Source organism: Haliaeetus albicilla, chromosome 7 (assembly GCF_947461875.1).
Source record: "Haliaeetus albicilla chromosome 7, bHalAlb1.1, whole genome shotgun sequence".
Classification (NCBI taxonomy): domain Eukaryota; kingdom Metazoa; phylum Chordata; class Aves; order Accipitriformes; family Accipitridae; genus Haliaeetus; species Haliaeetus albicilla.
Genome location: NC_091489.1, coordinates 41,787,324 through 41,810,186, shown reverse-complemented (window position 1 = coordinate 41,810,186; position 22,863 = coordinate 41,787,324). Strand labels below are relative to the sequence as shown.

The following is a 22,863-nucleotide window of genomic DNA, read 5'->3' as shown; positions in this document are numbered from 1 at the left end:
GGGGAAGCTGACCTGCTGCAAATTGTGATTTAGAGTAGATTTGCCTATTTGCCTGCATTCTGCATTAATGCCTCTACAGTGAGGGCAGAACCCAGGGAAAATCCACCAGTTTGCAAGTAAGGAATTCTCTTCAAACCGCGCAGAGAGCCTTTTCTGGCCTCAGCTCATGCAGTGACTAGTGCCATTTTTGCAGGATGCTGGCAGAGTCTCCAAAGATTGTAGACTACTGGCACCCACCTCTGCTTAACAAAAGCTTAGGATAATGTAATGGCAAAACCAGCAGAAATAATGTCTCAAACAATTTCCTTATTTCTCAGCTATGTCATTTCCAATACAGGCCCTGTATTGGGACAACTAGTTTAAACACTTCTTCTCTAGCTTCATTATTGCATTTGGTTGTTGCTGTCAGGTAATTAGCACAGCTCTCCCAGGCTGGTGACACAGGGGTGTTCCCTGATGCAGGGACTGGGTTCCCAGAGCATTAAGACATGATGATGCTTGTATTGCTGCTTTGCGAAAATGAGTTGCATCATGATGCAAGACTCATAATCTCGCATCTCTAGGTCCTTTACAGCACAAGGGCTGGGTTGAGTTGTGGATGTTTAGGTGTACACTCTGAACTTTCACTTAGGTCTCTTGACTGTCCTAATTAACTTAGACTCTAATAGGGGATCCTCTCTTAGCTCAAAGACTCCCAGTGACAGCATTTCTCAACTTGCTATAGTCAAACCGAATGGTCTAAACCTGTATTTATTAGATCTTCTTCACTGTTACTGTTATTTCTGCACTGTAGGGACTCCCCCCACAATGGGCTGAGCTGCTATATTATCTTTCACTAGGACCTTCTGAACCCCAAGTCTCACCCAATGGATTTGTTCTGGGTGGTCCATCACATAAGGGGATCAGGGATTGTTGATCCTGGAAAACCTGAGAAATATGAAGAAAGCTAGGAGGGAAGTTTCTTCACAGGGAATGAAGCCGAGAAGTTGAAGGTCCCTAGTACCTGTAACCACCCTACTGTAAATGTAACACGGGATATACATGGACAGCTAAAGCAATCTTCCAGCCAGTCCCAGACTGAACAGGGCCTTAAAAACATCATGAAATCACCTTTGCTGAACCCCTTACATCTGGTCCATCTCCAGAGCACCGCTACTGAATCCCTCCTTGTGCCCATGTCACCAGTTCTTATACTATTCCATGGTCTCCCTGGACCTCTTTTTAAAACTTTTTCTATGGTAAGACTAGTTTTAATGTTTGTACTATCATGCAATGAAACACCTCCCTTCACCTCCCTTGCCCCTGCTGGTGTCTGTAACTAATGTTTCTTTTTGCCCTCAGTATGGGTGTTTTAACCCATGCCGAACCTGGATGACTGTGATATTTATATTCTGGCTATTGGAACTACCTCTGTAATTTCCATTTGCAAATCATAATTCTCACTCTAAATTGTAGTGTGGGTCTGCTCTTAAATAGTTGTTACATGCCATCCCAGAGGCACCCAAACTACCTTTCTGGGTGAAGGGGTATTATAACTGCAACAAGCTGTTAAGCGTTAGCTATCACTTTTGAGCAAGTAATAGTTTCCAAAATTCCTTTGAGACCCATCTTAATTAAAAAGTACTACAAAAGTATAATATTGTTATCACCACCTTCCAGCCATCACCTGAAATTCTTTCCTGCTACCTTTCTTTTCACATCCCTTGTGGAGTGTCTACGTGTCTGCTCAGAAAAATCCCTCCAGTCCTTCTCTGTAAGATTTCACTCACATTCTTGTTGCAAGAACATCCTGATATTTAGGGATGAGGAGGGAAACAGGAGCTCACATTGCTCAGGAGATGTGCTTTTTACTTTGCTAACAATTAATGACATCTGGATATAGCTCTGTGGCTCAAGGAAACAACTTGCATTATAGTGTAATGTCTCACATTGGTTACTGCAGTGCAATGGATATCTGGATCTAAAATGCTTTTATCTCATTGCATTTCCCTGCTCTGCAAAGATGGTTGCACACCTTTGTGTCTTGATGCAGAGGACATCTCACAGTGCACGAGAATGGAAAAAAGCATGCATTCCTCCAAGTCACTGTCTTGAAAATGTGAAAACTATAGGATCGAGCTCACGCCTTTACTCTTGATCAGTAGTAGAGTGAATTTTCTCATCTTGATACCCATATGGTTCCCTGATGATCCTGTACCGCAAAACCCTTCCATGTCTGCTCTGAACCCCTGTAGAATATGAGCTTCATCTCATGATAGCACTCAGGTGACTACTGAAGGCTGTCAGGGTGTATGGATAATATTTAGAGGACCAGTGCTCTCCTAACTCTCAACAAACAAGGACAATTACAATGACAATGTGAGAATGCACCTCTTCCGGCATTGAGATACCTTTGAATACATTTGCCTCTTTTGTTCCCCCTTTCTTCTGTTTTATAAGGCAATAAAACAACAGTCAAAGTGTTTTCCCTCTATAAACAGCGATTTTCTAAACTGGAACAGCTAGAGCCAATGGCTCTCAGATGCAGCTGTGCTTGATTCAAGCTCAAGAGGATGTTCAGACACTATGGTGACTGGCACCAAGACAGGAGCCCTGATGGGCTGATTTCCTTGGTCTGAGCTGGTTGACAGCTTGTTGCCTGCTCTTCATCATGTGATGCTATTTTTTACTCCTTGAATGGAGAATTGAAAACTTTTAAACTCCCACCTCGAGGGCAGCTATCATCACAAGAGAAGACCCAGGTTTTCATGTTGCATTATGTTCTTGGATGGGCGGCAGTGGGAACTATACCTTGTGTTCTAACAGCAGCAGGGAGACCTCACTGTGTTAGCTGCCGTGGGAGTGGATTTATCCATCCCTCACCTCCCCTGCCTCTAACTGTTGGCCTAAATGTAAGTGCTTTGGGGTAATACAACCATTTGCCAAAGGATCTCAGCATGAACAGTGGGCTTTCAGAACTTTTCTAACATGGCATAGCTCAGTTGTGGAATACTGGTAATTTCTGCCAACTGTGTAGTTCCTAAACAGCTCTGGGGATAAGTGTCCCATAGCCAGATTGCCTGTAGTTATAGTTGTGCTGTGACCAACCTGTACACACATGAAACACAGAAAGATCTTGACATGCGTAAACAAAGGCTTTGTCATGATCTGTTGGGCAGGGACATGGTGAATATGAAAGACCGAGGGAGGGGTTGCCCAGAGTTAACGGGGCAAGGCATTACTAAACAGCCAGGTCCTGGTCTGATCCAGAGACACGGCATGCACAACAACCAGCATGTTACACCAGGGTATGGCTGCCCAGCCCTCCACAGGCTCCAGTTCTATGAACTGCCTTGCATGCAATTGTCTGGTCTGAGCTTCTCTGGGAAGCCAGTGCAAAACGAAATGCAAATGAATCCCAGTGAAGTTGCTGATCTAAGCCAAGCACGGTTGACTACACCTCCTCCCTCCTCCTTTTGTGTTTTTTATTTTTTCCAAGCATTCCCCAGCTTCATCATAACATGAAAGCTCTCAATTCAGAGCAAATTAATCCACAATCCTGTCTAAACAGAATTCCTGCCGGAGGCATCGTCCTCTTGTTGCAACACTCGTCAAACGTCATTCCGTAATTACATGAAAACTGTTATTGCTGCAGAGGCACACCCTGGGATGGGCCCTTCACTGCATACACAGCTGAATTTTGAAACAGGCCTCTTCCCCCTCCAGCTAATGACTCTAATGTGATTAAAAGCGGCACCATGACAGTAGCCTAGTAGGTGGGTGCTTCTGCTGCTGTCTTTGCTGAGGGAGCTGAATCTCTTGACCCAGCCAGAAGCTCTGGGACCTTGTCCAGTGTCAGCACATGATCTCCATTTCAAGCAGTGCCAGGAACCTGTACCTCCCAGCTGTTATTGTTCAGGGCCAAATGCATAAGTGGAAGCACAGCGCCTCTTTGAAGTAGGCCACCCTCAGCCCCAGTTCACGAGACTCCCCTCTTCTCACAGGCTGAGCTTTCACTGCAGAAAGAACAACTGCAGCTGAAGATCATTGAGGTAGAAGATGAAATGGATAAGTGGCAGAAGGAGAGGGACCGTATCAAGGTGCGTATGGGATATTCTTTTAAGTTCACTTCTCTTTCTTCTGCACTTGCCACTTTCCTTTCTTTTCCACTCTTTCACATCCCTCTCCTCCTTTCCTCAACTTCTCTGCCATATCCAGCTCTTACTCACTCCATCCCTTACCCAGCCTCTATCTTGTCACTCTCCAAAACTCACTCATGCCAAATCTTGGAAACAACAACTCCTACTGAAGTCATCTTGCAACATACCCTGCAGGAGAGCAAGAAGAGCTAGCACGGCCTTGTTACAAAATGATCCAAGGCACCTCCCTGCTTCGGGTCCCTTATAGTTCTTCAATCACCAGTAGCAAGGCTGATTGAGAAACAAAGGTCTGCTGCTTTTCTTCCTGCTAGATCACACACAAAAATAAACTCCAGAAGGGCTCTGGATTGCCCAGATGGAGATAAGGCAACAGGAACAGATACAGTTACACCAACAAACTTCTTCTTCATAGTGGAACAGCTTATCTCCATACTGATATAGGGCTCCTTTATAATTCTTTCACCATGCTAAGGGTTAGAATACTGTAATGGTGGGTTGTTTTTTTCTTTTCATTTATACCCTAACTGAATAGAGCGGTGAAAACACTATTTGGACACACCCCAGAAAATTTGCATAATATTAATAGGCAAAGCCATTCTTCTCCCTTTTATGTGGTACATGCACTTTGGCTTCCCAGTTCTGCTTTTTGCCTGCTTTATTATTATTACTATTATTATTATTATTATTATTGGAAATCTGACCTAGAAATTTTAACTCTGAATATAGTTACATCCACAGGCCTTCTGAGGAATATTTCAGAGGGACCTAGAGGTCAGGTCCCTGTAAAAAGTGTTTCAGCACCTTTCATTCCTTTGAAATGGTGGGAATTTGGTCCTCAAATTCTTGAGGAGCCAGAACCATGATTTAGAAGGTTAAACAGTGTTTTCAAATATCACCTAAGAGTGCAGTTCATTAATTAAAAGATATACTCTTATAATCAGGAAGACAGCATTCCCTTTAGATTACATACACACAATTATTGCAAGTACAAGTATTACTTCTTTTGGCACAACTTTTCTAGTGCTAAGACTTACATACCTAGAGTGTCCATAGTCACAGTCTAAATGCTGAGAATGCTTGGACATATCCCCCGCTGTATCTCTCTCTATTAGCAAATCACCCCCTGAGAAGTTTAATACTTTATTTCTCCTGTGTCTTTTCTGCTGCTTCCTCTCTCTGCCCCTTCCCTCCACAGAACTACACCACCAACGAGAAAGCCACAGTGGACCAGCATTTCAAAGAGCTGATCCGCGACCTGGAAAGGCAGAGGGATGAAGTGAAGGCTGCCCTGGACCAGAGGGAAAAGATTGCATCAGAGAATGTAAAAGAAATCGTGGATGAGCTGGAAGAGAGGGCAAAGCTTCTGCGGGAGGACAAGGAGAACAGGGAGCAGATCCACCAGATCAGTGACTCTGTGCTCTTCCTGCAGGTAACTGAGATCTCATTTTCCTTTCCTTTTTTCCCATGAGGACAGGATTTGTCCCAAAGACAAATCCCAAGTCGGTGTAAGATGCGTTAATCTTCTCCAGTTCACTGCACGTGTACAGCAGGAACTGACCCTGACATTTGAAGCTGTCTCTGCTCTGGTAGGTGAAGAATGAACTTAGGTATGCCAATGCCTGCTTTTTTTGTAGATGGCTACAGCTCATAAGCAGAACGTTTCTCTGCCCCCTCCATCTTCACTGTTCTCCTTTGCACTTCATTATATTTGGAGCCTAACTTTAGCCAGTTCCCTAGGATCTAGCCTCCGTCTGTTATGTTCCTCAGTAACCTCTCCTCCCTTCTTTTTGGCAGGAGTTTGGGGCTTTGATGCGGAATTACGTCCCCCCTCCATCTCTCCCAACATACAGTGTGCTGCTTGAAGGGGAGAGCATGAGCCCATCTATGGGACTCCTCAGAGATGACCTCCTAAACGTCTGCATGAGGCATGTGGAGAAGATCTGCAAGGCAGATCTTGGCCGCAACTTCATAGAGAGGAACCACATGGAGAACGGTAGAGTATCCAAGATCTGCCCCTTCCCTCCCTCCCTAGGCAAAGCCTAGTGCAGGGTCAGAGGAGATGAAGTGTGATGAGCGTGCTCTCAAAGGAGAAAGTAAGCAAGGACCTAGGGAAAGTGCGAGAAAGACTACCCGTAGCAGGAATTCATTCTGGAATATTAGAGCTATCCTACCAGACCTATGTGGGGACGGAGCCAGTTGAACTGCCAGGGATTTAGAGTATCTCATGTGTAGGGGATCCAGGGGTTCAAACTAGCCCCACTTCTCTGAGTGCTGTTTCACGTTTCAGCTTCTCAGTGCTTAATCGGTTTAGCTACCTCCCACATGAGACTTCAGAGCAACACTTCTTTTTGGGGTTGAGAACAGTGACCCTTCCCTCCTGCAAGAGGCCAGCAGGGACACTCTGCCTTGCGCCAGGCTCCAACAAGCCCCTGCAAGTTTAGCATGACAGTTTCTACATGGAAGACTGCACAGACATACTAAGGCAACTCAGTGGCTCACTAGGTAAATTGAGAAGGCAGTGGCAGAAATGTGAATGTAGCCACCCCAGTATGGCAATTTTGAAATCCTGTCATTAGCCTATTTGTACAGCTTGGTTAGCACATGGGCTGTGCTGGTATGACTGTATGACATTTTACAACAGCCTGTTTCAGCCACTGCTTGCCTGGCTGCAACATGAAATACCCTGCAAGCAGCTGTCGCTGAAAATCTAATAACTGATTTTCCAAGTAAAAAGGTCTCCATTTTGGTGTTCAGGTTAAGCTACAACTTGAACCAGCGTAACTCTCTCTGATCATACTTCTTTGCATGTTCCACTAGGGAGAGGTTTGTTTCCCATCTGCCCTGAGCCAAGGTGTTCAAAGGACATGCAGTGCCAAATGGTCCCCACGCTTCAGTGAATTTTAAGGATGGATGATCTTTCTTATGTGAATAGAGAGGTCATGGTGAATACCACAGCACTGCAAGAATCTTCTAAGTTTTAGAACCCACTTACTTTCTGTGTCTTCCAACTAGTTCTGCAGAAAGGACTTGTCTTGCATCAAGCTCACACATAAGATTAGGAGGTCAGGGCACTAGAATGAGACTCCACAACTCCACTCCACTTCCCAGCTCCCCCACAAACAGCCTTTGTAACCTTGGGCAAGTTACTTAATCCCATGAAATTATCTCTTGCACTAAGAATAGCAGGGATCGGAATTAATAGTTATCTCACCAGGCTGCTATAAGGATAAAATCTATTAGTAACTGTGGAACCCTAGATACCAGAACAATAAAGGTCAAGAAGCTGGATAGGTAATATGAGGATAAATTGCACCCTGCTGTTCAGGATGACATGTGACTCAAAAAGAAGCAGGAATCATTTCAAGTCCAGTTCATACAACACAAGCAGCTGAGGAACTCTGCTGCAAGTCTGCAAGATCCTTGTTATTTCATTCAAATTCACAGTACTTGCTAGACATTCCTCCCATATTAATACACCACCTTTTTCCTGGGCAACAGCCATGCAAATCACTACAATTTCTTTCTAGAAAAGACAGACATTACAAGATGATATGATAAAGGAAGAAGGGAAGAAACAACCCCACAAAAACCCAGAAAACAAAAAACCCAGACAAAAAGCAGCCCATTGAAAAGATGCATAGAGGTCAGAACAACACGGGTTTAGTTATTGGTCAACACACTAATGTTTTTCAGAGCCTGGGTTTTGTGAATCAGCCTGTCTGGCGCTCACAATCTAGAGCAATAAGAATGAAGGTGACATGGGACCAGAGTACATTTAGATCTGTAATGAGAATTACTAGTATTCATCAAGTGACAGCCTGCTACCTTCCTACATTATGGAGAGAAAGAGTAAATCCCTGGTCCCAAGGAGCCTGCATTGCAAACAGTTCATTAATGTTTATCTAGTGCCATCATTCTCCACTAGACATGAATTAGATGGACCAGATACTTCTGGTCCGGAGAACCAACCTTTCAGAAAAGTCAGGATTCACATTCAAAGTGGTCACGATGAATAGCTAAAGCCATATTTTTAAACTCTCCCTACCCTTAAAGTAGTACCAGAAATTGAACATGTCTTCCAACATTTAACACTGCAACATACTTGGTCAGATCCTCAACACTCTATGTGCTAAGGTTTGCTGAGAAATTTAGCTATAACTTAATACAAGTAGATGACAGGCAGCTCAGATCCAAAAATCACTTTTGTACATTTTCCTTTCTTCTTCTTTGTTCACCTGGAGATTTGCAGAATTTCCAAACCCTGAATGGCATAATGCGAAAGGGGTTTTGGATGCCTGACTACTCACAGCACTTCTGAAAACTAAATGAGTAGCATAAAAGCATTTTGCATTCAAGTTACTGTAACTTAGGAAGTTACCTTCCATCTGCTGAGCTGTTTTTTGCCAGTCCTGAAGCAAAGACATTTTACTTGGCCATTTGTACAACCCAACAAGAGTATGCGGACGTTCAGTTCTAGTAGCTTTGGATAAAGACTGACTACTTCTTGATCACTTGATCACTTTTATTTAGGGTCCCCCTCCATGTTACTGATGTCAGAAGTCCTCAATGGTACTTGAAATCCATGGGATTCAAGTGCCAAAACATTTCTGAGCAGGGCAACAACTAACTACTGCCAGAAACCTGGGCACTTCAGAAACTTTACCGGGGATTTAATAGACCCAGCTTGGAGTCTGCCTAATGAGAAGAACAGTGGTATCCACTCAGTTGGGAAATGTTATTTAAGGTGAGTCTCAGAAACTTCAGAGCTCTCCGTTTTTCAAACCATAGTTACACTTGAAAGAGGACAGCACTCTGCATCTAGTGACTGCAAGGAAATAACTCCACAATTACTTAATGGATTTAATTAACTCAGACTCCCCCTGAGTCATTGCAACAAATTCATTTGCAACCAGCTTGATCTTCTAGTGTAAAAACCAAGAAATATTATATTAATGGAATGAAACCTGCTTAATAGCAGACTCCAAAGGGAATCCACTTTTTCAGTTGTCGGTTGTCATAACAGGTACCTACTTAGTAGTGTGGCAAGGATGCAAATAATCAGAGAGCATCCAGGGATTGTAAATAACACAGAAATAAATTGGAGAAATAGATGTTTGTTCAGTGACTTAAGAATCAAAGAATGGAACTAAACATGGGAACCAAATTTACCCCCTTGCAGAGAACAATAGGTTTATATAACACTTGAGGCCTTAAAATAAAGTATTTTTATGAACAACTGTACTGATTGAGCATCATTTCAGTGTCGGAAAACCAAAACCAGGCTGCATAATACCTAGTAAAAGGGTAGTTTTCATCCATTTTGCATGAATCCTGAACCAAATGCCCTTGTCCAAGAGCCCAGGAAGCTAGAGCTGTTTGCAACTCAGGTTTAGCATCTTTCTTTAAAAATTGAAGAAACCAACCCACTGAGCCCTCCCAACACTGACTTTCTTGAGCTTTGTAATACTTGCAGTTCAAGATCTGCTGGTTGAAAGCCAGCACTGTGCACAAGTTAAACACACAAAAGAAGCCAAACCCAAACCACTGCTTTTGTAGTGGGATACATTTTTAGCCACACAGCAGTATTTTGGTAGGAAAATGCCTCAATGCTCAAGTCTCCCTATAGATTTTCAGGAGATAGCATATCTCCTGAATGGCCGAATGCTTCAGCTGCGCTATGCCTTTGAGGAAGCTTTCTCTTTTATCCCAGGCTGAACCTCTGGGCAGCTACATCATTGCTTTACCTCCCAGCCAGAGTCCCACAGAGGAATTAAAAAAATAGAGGAACTTGTTTTCAAAGAGAAGAACCATATCTCCTGCAGCACTTGAGGAAGCAATTCCAATCTGTTATCCCCTTCCCCCTCCTCCCATCCCCCTCAAGGCCACCAAACTGCTTCCTCCATCTCACACCCTGCTCTGCTTCTCCAGGTGACCACCGGTACATGATGAACAACTATGAGTGGAACCAGCCTGACAATCTGAAGAGATTTTCCATGTTCCTGTCTCCCAAAGGTATGGCATCCTAATGGTGGTCAGGCTTCCTCCAAACACAGCAGAGGAAAGGAACTTCATTAATGATTTGTCCCAAAATTTGCTTTCCCTCATGTTTCCTGCTGTCCCCTGGACAAGATCCGTCCCTTTGCATTTGTTTATGCCTGGTCTTCTTTCCAGCCTACAGAGCTTTGAGAAGTTTTTGCCTTTTCACCTCAGGGCAGCAAAGGTTCTCAACTCTATGGAGGAGAGCTGGAGCGACTGAACTCTTTCAAAAAGTGTAGTTTGTGAATATAGGGGAGTTTTAACATGTGTTACTTGGTTGAAGTCACTGTTACTCTCCACCAGAAGCTTATCCCATTGTGCTATCAAATGTAAAAGCTACACTAGGCTTGCTCTGCATTAGGATTTTACTTTCACCAGAAAACATACTTTTTGCCCTACAGGGAAAGGACAGAAGAAGTGAGGAGTGTGTCCTAAAAAAGCAGGAGTCTGGAGTTCCTTTCTGAGCTCTTGACACCGATGACAAGAGCCCTGGTGATTTGCTTATGTCCCAATTGTTACGTGAACACTACAGAATGAGTCTTTGGAGTAAATGACTGTTTTCAACACATTCAGTTGTAAAATGGCAGTTGTCTATTTCTACATTAGTGTCAGGACCCCCAGAGCGAGAAGCAGAGTGCTAAGAGCCTAGGCAAGGCAACGCATGTAGAAAGAAAAGAACAGAAAGGGTAGCATAAAATAAGTAACCAAATTTCCTCTGGTCCCTAGAGACCAAGGGCCTGCCTGGATTTGCCAGGTGTTTACAGCTGCTGTTCTGCAAAGCCAGATGGCAGGCGGGGCAAAGGGATATGGCAGCAATTAGCAGTGGCGCTCCCCTGAAAGCGTATTTGAAGTGCCGTGTCGCCTGCTCTGTTGTTAGGGTTTCATGGGGATAACCCAGATCCCAACACTGAGCCCTTTGTCTGAATTTCCACTTTGCCCTTCTCCTCTGTAATCAGCCCACGCCTGGCAGCTCGCTGGCCGCCCTGCCCGGCGCCGCAGGGCTGAGGATGCAGTTTGGAGCAGATACCAGCGGCAGAGGCGACATTCCCAGTTCAGCCTCAGCAAAAGCCTTCAGCAGGACTGTTTCCCGCGGGCTCCCCAAGTTAGGGGGCAGCCTCTCCATCAGAGGCTGCAGAGGGGCATTTTGCCAGCGGTGGGTTCATTGTGCACAAAGCCTGTCTCCAAACACCACCCGGATGGTTATAGCTGCTGTTCTGCCCCAGCTGCTTCAGGGCTTTACAGGCCCTGTGCTGTCAGGGAAACACATGTTCTGCTAAGCGGAGCTGCTGATGCTGGGGAGAGACCACAGACTCAGCCCTGCATCCAAAACTGTTTTCAACCTTAAGGGACGGTTGAAAGTTAGTTCTAAAATTGCACGGGCTGAGCCCATCTCTACTCGAAACGTGGGGCTTCAGGTTCAGGTGGAAATGGCCCAACGTGCATCTGAAGAGTATGGTGGGGGTGTGATGGGAGTAACACAGCAGACAATGCCATTCTGCCATCACCGCTCCCGTGTGTGTTTGGGACAGGGCTGAAACTTGACACGGCAAAAGGAAGGGAAAAGCCCTTTGCGGCAGTGCCATAGCATGGCATAGCCTGACTGCTCACTGCTCTGGACTGTAGTGCCTGGACTTCCCTCTGCTTCTCTCTGGAGGATCACTTGCCAAGACCTGGGAGTGGGGGCTCTCTGGCTCACAGCTGGGATCCAGCATACCAGCCTCCTGAGGATGAGCCAAGAGACAGGAGGGATCAACAGGGACTGCTAGAGACGGGGTTTCTTATTTAGTGCTCTTTATTGGAGCCAGTGGGGACACTTGCTGGATGCAGTCAGCTACAGAATAGTGTGAGGGCTGTACAGCGGCTTGCAGTTCAGTGGCCCACTGCTTCCTGCAATGGACTTTTGAATATACATATACTGGGGGAGTGTTTATTCCGCCTACACATCTGCGTTTTCCTGAGAGCACAGACATGTTGCCTTCCAAAACTACTCATTCTGTACTTTCTACCAACAAAGTTACTTTGTCCAAAAGGACTAAGCACATGATTGCACACACAGTCTCTGTTGAAATGGGGATTGAACAGCGCTGGATTCTCCACCAGGGTGAGGACTCAAGCATGATAGAAAGGAACCAGCTGCCGAAACCACACTGATGGGGACTTTGGGAACAGAATGAATCAGTAGGCAAAACAGGAGACATGACCCACTTAGCTTGCATGCTGGCTAGCAAAGGATTATCTGATGAATAATGCAATATCCCCATAATCATTTAACCCTCTAGAGCTTTCTATGCTCTGTCAATGTGTCATGTAGAAGTCCAGCACTGCCTCCAATTGCACCTTTTCTAAGGAATTCCATAAAACAGGAGGGGAAAAAAAAGAGGACCACCCTTTGCGTTGCATAATATGCACAGAATCCTTGAATGTCTCACAGATAGTTTTGTAACACACCCTTTTTCTTGCTAGGTTGGATCACTGCAAATCCTGCCTGAGGCCACAGGGGCAAGTCTGTTTGCTACATTGAGGAATGCTGCCCCAGTAGTGCTCTGTGCTAATTGCAGTGGCCCGTACTAAGAAACTGCTTGGATTTGAACTGAACCTATAGGTTTTTAAGCCCTGCTTAAATTCAAGGAGCCTTCCACTGCTCTTGTCATTAAAGACAGTATCACGGAGCATCTGCCTGCAGGGATGACATAATGAGGCAGAGGGGAGACATAAAAGGTTTCAAATGCTGCCTAAAAGATAGAGGAACAATCTGTTCAACTGCTCAACACTCCTTTCTGTCCTCTTCCACTGAGCTTTCTTCTCCTGATGTTGCAAACAATTTGGCCAAAGCCAGGAGGAGGTTGGAAAGATCATCTTGTGCCTTTGGAAGTCTTTGAATGAAGAGTAGGAGGGACTCAGGCACACAGAGAGAGAGAAATAACTACTTAAATAGAAAAACAGTCCACAGGATGGCAGCATAACAGCTCAAAGTATTTCTCTCTTTTTCACTCTTCTGGGAGTCCAATGTCTCACACAAGGGGTACAACAGCACTAGTCTGCATCACAGCGTGATGTCCTAGTGAAACCCTGGAGCACATGCTTGTCACAGTGGCCGAGACAATGTGTGCTTGAGCAAGAAATGTTCCTCTACTTGTGTCTCTTGAGCAATAAATCCAAGGCTCTGCCTGCAGATCTCTTTGCAGAATAGTCATGTTGAGTAGACAAACCTGAGCTGGCAATTTAATGCAGCTAAAGACAGCTCTGTGGCAGCGAGAGAGCTTTGTTCTCTAAATGAGAAGTCTATTCGCCATTCCCTAGAACCCAGAGAAAAAAGACTGGGCTTTCCTCTACTCCCTGGACCCAGATTTCTGGTTTGGGGCTACTTCAAATTGGTGGGGACTATTTCATAGAGCAATGCCAGGCACAGGCCTTTAAGCCAGCTCATCAGGAGCCGACTGCTGAACTGGATGCTCTTGTTTTACAGCCAGTTTCAACCCACGATCATGGGAATTTTCCTCCTTCCAAGCGACTGAGGAAACACTTGGTACGGGTAATTCCGACTTCAGTTTGAAAGGATCTAACCCCCCGTGCCACAGCTTTCTAGCTGGCTAACCAACCTCTTCTGCTTCGCCTCTCAGCTGTCCTGCCACCTGTCAATCACTGTCTCACAGAACCATCTCTTAGCTGGGTTATCAGCACCGTCTGAATACACCCAAACCTAGGGTCTCACTGCTCTACGTGCTATGTACTTAGGAGGGAAAGGCATCCCTGGTCCTCATTGTTCAGACAGTGAAAGAGGAAGATGGAAAACACGGGTGCCAATTTGCAAAGATCCTGAGATACCTAAGCAACTGCAATCGATGGGAATGCCAACATCATCCAAGGCAATCTGTGGAGGTTGTGGCAGAACCAGGAGCAGACTCCAAATACCCTCAAGCCAGTCTCAGAAGCATAAGGCTGCTCTTCTCCATCACACATACACCTTTTACTTTTCTCCTAAGTTCTCAAAGACAGAGCCTGACGGACGTTCACTGTCTGTACAGCATCCAGCACAAGGGGGAGGGGGTGCTTTGAGCTAGTTTACCAAGAACCAGCAGCAGTGAGTCATGCCTTTTCTCCCCAGATCCCCACCTTCCATTTTCTTGCCTATATTTTCGTTCTTTGCTTCATTCATGCTCAGAGGGTCTTGCCTTTCCTTTCCTTCAGAAGCAGCCTACAAGCATCCACGGCCACTCTGCCTGGGGGAGCTCTCGTGACTCACAGCCACACCTAAGTCGGTCCTGCTTTTCATGCCACAGGCAGGGCTGTCTCCCTCTCATCGTCTCTGCTCTCAGATTCATTCTGGCAGCCAGGGCCTAACCCCAAGGAGGCCAGGAGGGGAAGCCTTGCTTTAATTTCAATGGGCTTTGAATAAAGCCTCAACTGCTTGGAGGCAAGGGAGCTTCAGCAGTTACGTAGTTTTGCCTCATTACTCCAGTCTCTGGAGATGCAGTTTACCTGCAAGGAAGTGGCTGCTCTTCAGTCACACCTGCACTCTGGGTCTCTCAAGAGAAAGGCTCTTCCCTGCCTGCCTGGAGCATTGGGATCTCTTCACACTCACACACTGTGTACACCGGGACCCCACAACTGACTGCTCTCATCTGCCTTTTCTTACTAAGAGAAAAGGGACAAAGCTCTTAGTTCCCATTTTCCCCCAAGTTAGTTGAAGGTAGTTTTACAGAGTGTGTTTTGAAATGCTTGGGCTTCCCCACTGCAGCATATAACACCATGGAATAACACAACCTCTTCTATCTTCCAGTAGGCAATGGTACTAAGCTGCCTTTTCAGTTCTCCTCGGTGGGACAGAATCCGCCTGGTGACTTCAGCAAACAGTCTGACGGGAGCCTCTTCACTAAGACCGGTACTAGGCATTTAGTTTTTTCCCCTTCCTTCTGCCCCCTTCTTTTTAGGTGATAAGACATTTAATCCTGTTCTTGCTCTCCCAGAGAAGGCCTGGAGCAGTCCTACACCTGGCCTGTATCTCCTGCCCTGACTGTCAATCTCTTAGATACACACACATGTTTGCATGAGTAACCTACTCTGCTGAACCAGGGCAACAGGAATTTATTAAAGAGTGTTAAAAAGTATTAAAAAGTTACATCTAGTGAATAGTTGAAGGGGTTTTAAATTTTGTTTGTAACGGGTAGCGATGAGAATTTTAGATGATTTTAGAGGCGTAGGAACCAGGGAGAGAGAGATACTAGGAAATGATGTTCATGGCCATATACCCCTCTAGCTTCATCAGTGTTTTAAAACAGCCATCATCCTGAAAGAATAATAGCCACTGAGCACAACCTTGAAAAAAAATATGCAGTAGCTGCCTGTCCTTCTCCATCTGAACCAGAATCCCCCATTCACCATCTCATAATCCTCTTTTCACTACCCACTAGTTCAAGGGCACCAGAGGTGGAAATCAAGAGCATCAGCACCTGCCAAGCAGAGTCAGGTCTGATGAATTTGCAAATGGGAGACAGTGGGGAAGGGCCATTACCTGATAGAACTGAAACTGGTTGTGATTCAGCAGGGCTGGTATTTTTGAATCAGAACTGAGCTGGTGTGGTAGAAGGGGGTTAGGGCTTATCATGCTGCCAGAGGTACTGTCGTTAACTTCTGACATGAAACGCAGGCCTCGGCTCTTTACACTAATTAAATAGCCTACAGTGTTCTTCGCAACAGTCAGAATGCTTAGTTCGGAACTTGGCCTAAATTTGATTGGACTGATTGCATCCCACCTCTCTGCATTCCTCAGACATTTTAATTAGACAGACCTTCTTTACTCCCTTTTCCTAAGTGATTGGGTGGTGGAATAGGCATCTGTCTGATGGCTGTTGTGTCCCACCCTAAAAATGGCTGCATATCAATGTTAAGCAATGCAATACTAATTATGTGGCACTTCCAGTCCTGCTACTCATCTTGATGCTCGCAAGGGGGGACGGGGATGGTGGCAGGGACTGATCTATAACAGGCTGTTTTATGTTGTCACAGCTTATCCTTCAATAGTGAGACATCAGTCTGCAAAGGTGACGCCACAGACATGGAAATCCTCTAAGCAGTCTGTATTGGTAAGAAATATACCCTTGGTGTGAAAGCATGTGCACAGCTTCAGCAAGAGCACTATCTGTTCTAGGGATACCTGAGACTTCAGAGACTAGGGCTTGGGTCCTTTGGAGATGGGAAAGTAAAAGCTTCAAATCAACAGCTTCTATTATGTTTTTCTGTGGTTAACTGCATCCACAGAAGGATGCAGATTAACCCCCCTGCCTCCACAGTTCTGGGTTGTAGGAATAATCAATACTTCAGAATGACATCTTGAAAAGATTTTGCCCTGGTCTAAAATTTGGTCCAGGCTTCTAGAAGCTATACTAATACCATAGCACACACGCTGCTATCTGTAGTACTTTTCCTCCCTGCAGGGATATCATATGCTCTTAGTAGTCTGTGACATCTAGAAAGCACAGATTGTGTAAATGACACCAAAGACAACCATACAGAAGTATCTTGCTAATTATATCCTGTAGTAGGCAGATGCAATATCAAAGATGAAGGGTCAGATTACGATCATAAATCACTGGAACATCTGTAAGTCACTCATTTTGCACTGTAAGCATAAAACAGGTAACAGTGCATTATAAGGGGCAGAGGACAGTGATGTTTTAGCTCTTGTAATCTTAAATATACAAGGTTAATGAACAGTTAATGCATAACCACAGAAACACTAAGTTAATCCATTTTTCTTAACAAACATTCACACTGTGCTGCATTAAGATCTTGCACGAACTGAATTAAGATTGTCAAGTTTTTGCCCCCATCTCCGCAGATGAAATCTGCTTTTTGAATTCTGATTATACATTTGTGAAAGATTATTTACTGTTCCCTGGAAATAAGACTTGTAAGAAGGAGAGGGTCAAGAATCGAGAGCATTCCCACACTGAAGGAAGAAAACAGAGGAAACACACAACAGGAAGTAGCTGCCTAAGGACTGCAGCTGTATGTCTCTGCTAAATTTTCAAGGCCCCACGAGGAGGTGAATGCCAGTCAAAAGGATGTTCCTTGGTAGACTATCACTTTCAGAAAATGCAGCCTTAAGTCTCTGAATGTGCTACAGCAAAACATACCTATTACGAACAGCAAAGTTTTGCAATATCTTCTGTCTTGTGTTTGACCACCGCCTTTCTAAAAGATCATCTACTTCATCATGTGTGTGTTCAGATAGAGACTCGTCGCAGTGACTTTAGATACCAACCTATCCTCCCTAATGGTGGTGTTATACCAGGGGAGTGTGGTCAGGAAAGTGAAGTCTGTGTTGGCACTAGTAGGGTCTTCTTAGCAGTAAGCACCTCACTGCATGAGTCAGTGTGCTGTGCTCCATGAACACAACCCATGAATTCTTTAATCCCCCCAGAGAAAGCCTGGGTAACTTCTCCCACATGAAGTCACCAGTCTTCTTCTGTCTCCCTTTCTCTCTTATGCATACGCTTGTAGCGGCTATTTTATTTTTATAGCCTATATTCACCAGATAGCTCTGAACCTAACAATTGAGTTGATAAATATAAGCATTAAAAAGTCCCAAAATAGAAATATACGCTCTGGCCTGCAGTAGCTCTGCAGGAGCTTTTATGGTCTATTGGGCCAATAATCTAGCTTTTAAAATAGTCTTAAATATGTATTTAAGTAATACCCATTCTAAAAGTTCTGTAAATAGGAATTTTCACAAAAGACTATACTGTTTAAGGAGGAATGTCTTTTTAACCCACAGGGAGTTCTTTAAAATGAAGCCCCCCTCTTCCATCTCTTAATTATATTGGAAATTAAAGCCATAAAATGAAAAGAATTTCAACAAAAGGGAACATTGAGCAGGAGGCATTGGGAGTCGGCACTGAGCAGCAAGATGGGTTGGGTTTGCTCTGCCCATGCTTCCAGCCTCCTGCCGTGCCTAATATTAACTAGTGTGCCGCACAAAAATGTACCAGCACGTTCCTGTGACGTCTCTCCCACCTTCTGCAAGTGAGATCTGGGCAGTGGATCAAACCTAAGACAGATCAGACATTACAAAACCACAGTTGTTCCTAATTGCCTTGGTCACTGTTTCATTGGTGCAAGCATATTGTCATCCAGGCTACAAATTTAGTCTGTGACGGTGCGACCAGCTATCACAGTTGATAAATTGGCTTTTGTGTTTTGCAATCATCCCAAGCCAACACAAGGCTGCACAACACAACTTTGCCACGTGTTGCTTATTTGTAATGATGCAGGTAAGAATGAAATTCCAGGGGTAGGTCCTGATGAGAAGAGATACAATTAGGGACTGCAGTAAACAGAGCTGGAGAGACAGAAAAGGGCAATTCCTTTAGGCTCTGCCCCTGTCTCTCCGCTTACACTTCTGTTTACACAAATATATAGTACTGGGCCCTGCACCATGTGGAGGCCTGAATAAACAATACACCACGCTGTGAGAATTTCCATGCACAAGAGTTTGGCTTGCCAGCCAGAGAGCACAAATAAATACCGTGCGACTTGGCTGCTCACTCGCATAACTGCGCATGGCTTTAAGTGTGAAAACTCCCATGAGTTCTCAGGTTAGTGAGCAATTAAAAGACACTGACAGAAGCATAAAAATAAAGGTGACATTCCTCTTCTCCCAGAAACCTCTCATCAAACCATGAGTCATAGTCTGAAATTTTATATGATGCACAGACTCATTTGGCTCAGGAATTAGGTCCATGCAAAGCATGTGTATAAATCAAAAAAGCAACATCATTTGCATTTGATGACTCCAGCACCTCCAGTAGTGAAATGAGGTGGTGTTGCTCTGCAAGAGGAAAGACGGAAGGTGTTAAGATCAGAGTATGTTAAGATATGTATGGCTGGGCTACCTAGGAGGGTGAAGTATAGGTGGTCAGAAAAAGAAGGTAGGTCAAACTCACATGCCCCAAATTCTCCATTGCAGTCACATTACCGCCCCTTTTACGTCAACAAAGGCAATGGAGCCACCTCCAACGAGGCACCTTGATTCCTGAAGATTTAGGGAAGAGCTGGCAGCACTTGGAGTGAAGACTCAGCTGCGGATTTTCATGGATGTACCTGCTACTATATTAACCTTACTGCTCTAATCTCTGCCAGGGAGAGGGAAGGTGCAGAAGGGAATAGCCTTTACTAGAGGAAACAAGGACTTCTTCCAAATCACCTTGAAAGCTCTGCAGGCCTTAACAACATAACCCCATCCTCTGCTGTCACCTCCTTATTCCCTCTCTGTCAATGCCCTTCCCTTTGCTTCTGCAGAGCGAGCTGCTCTGCTTCTCCTGGGAAGCATGCATGCTTGGGTAGCATCGCCCCCCCGACTCTGCTATACCAGTTGCCCCGTTGTCTTGAGTGTGTTTATATGACCATAGCTGTTAAGTCCTGGTGAAGGTCCCAAGCTGGGGGGGCCCAAAGGTCGTCTTGGAATGGAGAGGCCCCAGCCACTGGGAGCAGTGACAGGCTAAAGCTCTTTCCACGCCTCTCTACACCATGACCCGGCCCTGCCTCGGACGGGGACGCACAGCTCTCGCTGGGATCAGGTCCAGCACTGCCACCTCCCTGAGATCCCTGCAGACTCTCCCCAGCCCATGGCCATGGCAGCACGCTTCCTCAGGGCCCTTGGTCAGCTCAGCTCCTGCTCCTGCTGCCTTCCAAAAAGCCATCCAACAGGACCTATTCGGAGCTGCTACAGCCCAAGGCCACCTACTGGTGGAGAGCAGAGAGGCTTTCTATCCCATTAAAGTACCCCTCCAGCCACCTTTTCAAATCAAGAAATAAAAAGAAAATCCATCCTACTAATATAAAATTGATTAGATGCCATAAGTGTTGGGTGCTGTTTTGTTTTGTGGTTTTTTTTTTTAATTCCCCTAAACCAAAATTGATTTATATATTGTGGTTCAGGTATTTTTTTCTGCAATAGACAATGAGAATTAGTACCACAGCTTTTTGCTCAGGATAATATTTTTTGTATGTCCCCTGGATAGAAGAATCACATCAGCACCCAGCTTGCAAACCAGCCAGGGATGGTTAACCTTTCCATGATCTCATCGAGATTATTTTCCTTCCCCTTGGACAAAGCTGAGAGGTTAGGTCCATGCTTTGCAACCCCTCCCCCAGGCCAGTCAACGGAAGCAGATGGCCCATTGCAGGATCAGAGCCCTCGAACAGTGATAAGCATCTGCAGAACACAGAACCAAGACCTGACAGCTACTTTTCATGGTTTGCTCTATTCAAGTGGTTTTTGGAATGGCTTCCCTCCACCTTTCCTACCCTCAAATGCTTGCAACACCTTGCTGAGAGAGGTCACACCTATCACTCCCTGAAAATTACTTTCTTGCTAATTCCTGTGCAAAGATACTTGCTGCTTTTTAATCTGACACCTCAGACAAAACTTCTGAGGCTGAGAGTTGGTTGCTCCAGAATACTTGAAATGGCACTTATTTTATAATTTTTTTTTTTCCTTAATGACCGGAGGAGAAGGGAATAGCGTAGTGGGGAAGGACGTGAAGAAAGGGAAACCGGGATAGAGTTGCTAGGAAATACACTGAGGGGTTTGAGTATGTGTGTGAAAGGATAAAATACCCCCCCCTGCAAATCTCACTCTTTGTTTTGCCCCTGAGGAGGCATCCAGTAGCCACTTGGGTCCCTTATGTTCTAGCAAAAGCTTCCACCACCTCCCTTCTATTCTCCAAAACGTGGGCATGATCCCTCCTCCTCCTCCAAAACTTGGATATTAAAATCCCCCCCTTCTTTCCCGCCCTAAAGAAGGCCTGCTGCGATGTCAGCTGGGAGCTGCACTGCCCCTCGCCCAGCACACAAATGACCGGCCTGAGGATGCAAGCGTCCCCCCTTCCTCCCACCGTCCCCTCCCCGCCGGCTCTGCCCTCCCCTACCTCTGCAGCCCCCACGGCCTGTTTGCTCCCCTTCCTCTCCTCACTTCGAGGGCCTCGCTCAGACCTTGCACGCACGACTTTTCACGCTGGCACGCTCCGGCGACAGGCTGGTCTCCCCACAGCCCTTTGCCCCCGCCAGAGGAGCGCGGGATGGGAAACAGCTCTGGCCCCGGGGAACTAGCAGCGCGGCTTCGAGGTGTATTGTGCATGAACTGTTTTTATCGTGTTTATCTCGATCAGCAAAGCAAGAGGAATTCCACCTCCTCAGACAGGACCCGACTGCGCTGATGTAAATGAGGCCCTTCACGTGTGCAACACATACTGCAGAAATAAAGGAGAAAGCTCCATGTCTGACTAAAACCCCTGGGGATGAGGTCTCTCTGTCTTTGGTGTTTGTGTGCTTGGAACAGTCTCAGTGAGGTTAAGTCTCTTCAGAATATTCTCTATACGAGTAAGGCGTCTGGAGAACCCGTTTTCCCAGCTTCTAGAGGCTTTGTTTTCACTGCTTTCTGGATATTTTGAGTCAGGGCCATGTCAGCTCGGAGAAAATTCCCACATCCTTGAAGGTCAAAGCCAGACTGATGAACGCACTTCTAGTATAATACCTTGAGGCTACCCTGCAGAGGTGCCCAACCAGGTCAGTTCCCAAACACCGCTACCACACAAGTCCTTCTCTGCAAGGGCATTTCTAGAAACCCCTCAGCCTGTGGTTGTTCATGATTTCAGTGCCTCTCCCTTGCCAGAGTTAAACCTCACCAGTTCCCACTGGAGAAAAGCACTTGCTCACATATGCGCAGGCCAAAATCAGCCTGGGAGAGACCAGGCTCGTGAGGAGGCCGGCTGAGCTGAGGCACTGTTTTGCCCCAGCCTGGACCTGAGTCTCCCCAGGAGGTTGGTGGTTCTGGGCACCATTGGGACCCTCCACCCACTTGAGCCCTTCTGGGGATATAGGCCTCCAGTTCTGCATGGTACAACTTCTTGCCTATATCGTGGCTTCTCTTATCCGTGAGGGAGAGAATAAATCCCTTGTGGGCTGCTAAAGATGCAGATTCAAGGCCAAACACGCATAGAGGTAGCTCTGACAGCCGCTTAAAAGAGCAATTGTACATGCGAAGCTGTGGGGATAAGAACAGAAGCAGGCGAGGTTTATTCATTTACCCTAGATACACTAAGGCAGGGAGCTTTCCAGAGGATGCCTGGCATACTTCTTCTCCCAGTTACTGGACACCAACTATTTTTCCCCAGACATTGCTGATAGGCATTCCTGAAGAGCAAGGATACTGCCAATTCACTTGAGAAGCCAGTAAATCCTCCCTGTTTACCCCACATGGGAGTTACCAGAGAACAGAGCTCAGCTCTCTCCCATCAATTCCACTCACTGCCTCCATTACTGTTATTACTGTGCTTAAAAAGCAATCAAAGAGAAATCTTCTTCCTGTCCTGAAATTGCTGCAAACATCTCAGTTCCACCATTTAAGCATGAGAAGAGCAAGTTACAAGTGCACTCTACGCTCCTGGACTCTGTGACACTAGAGAAAAATAATGGAGCTCATCGCCCGAGCAGTCAGAGGCAGCGAGCGGGACCGGCTGCGCCAGCAGCGTGGGGATGGAGTAATGAACCTCGCAGCTGCGGGGCTACGTCGCGCCTGCTTAGGGAACGTAGTCAGAGCCGCCCCAGACACGCCATAACCAACTTCGCAGCGTGGAAGCGCAGTCTGAGCTCAGCGCTGCTGCACACCCAGCTCGGAGACCGAGGA

The 22,863-nt window shown here is 45.7% G+C and overlaps 1 protein-coding gene across 16 annotated transcripts in view; it reads left to right on the top strand.

The window, feature by feature from the left end:
* Positions 1 to 21,885, top strand: part of TRIM29 (tripartite motif containing 29) — a 32,368-nt gene extending 10,483 nt beyond the window's left edge. For 2 of the 16 annotated variants that reach the window (XM_069788043.1, XM_009927970.2), the window contains 8 exons: positions 3,984 to 4,079; positions 5,335 to 5,568; positions 5,934 to 6,132; positions 10,068 to 10,151; positions 13,642 to 13,701; positions 14,956 to 15,057; positions 16,182 to 16,258; positions 19,144 to 21,285. In XM_069788043.1, the coding sequence (XP_069644144.1) occupies positions 3,984 to 4,079; positions 5,335 to 5,568; positions 5,934 to 6,132; positions 10,068 to 10,151; positions 13,642 to 13,701; positions 14,956 to 15,057; positions 16,182 to 16,258; positions 19,144 to 19,206 (915 nt within the window). In that variant the 3' untranslated portion in view covers positions 19,207 to 21,285. Of the gene's footprint in view, positions 1 to 3,983; positions 4,080 to 5,334; positions 5,569 to 5,933; positions 6,133 to 10,067; positions 10,152 to 13,641; positions 13,702 to 14,955; positions 15,058 to 15,142; positions 15,291 to 16,181; positions 16,259 to 19,143; positions 21,286 to 21,346 lie in introns of those variants that run through there. The other 14 variants (XM_069788046.1, XM_069788045.1, XM_069788044.1 and 11 more) reach the window with 14 other exon arrangements.
* The last annotated feature ends 978 nt before the right edge of the window (positions 21,886 to 22,863 follow it).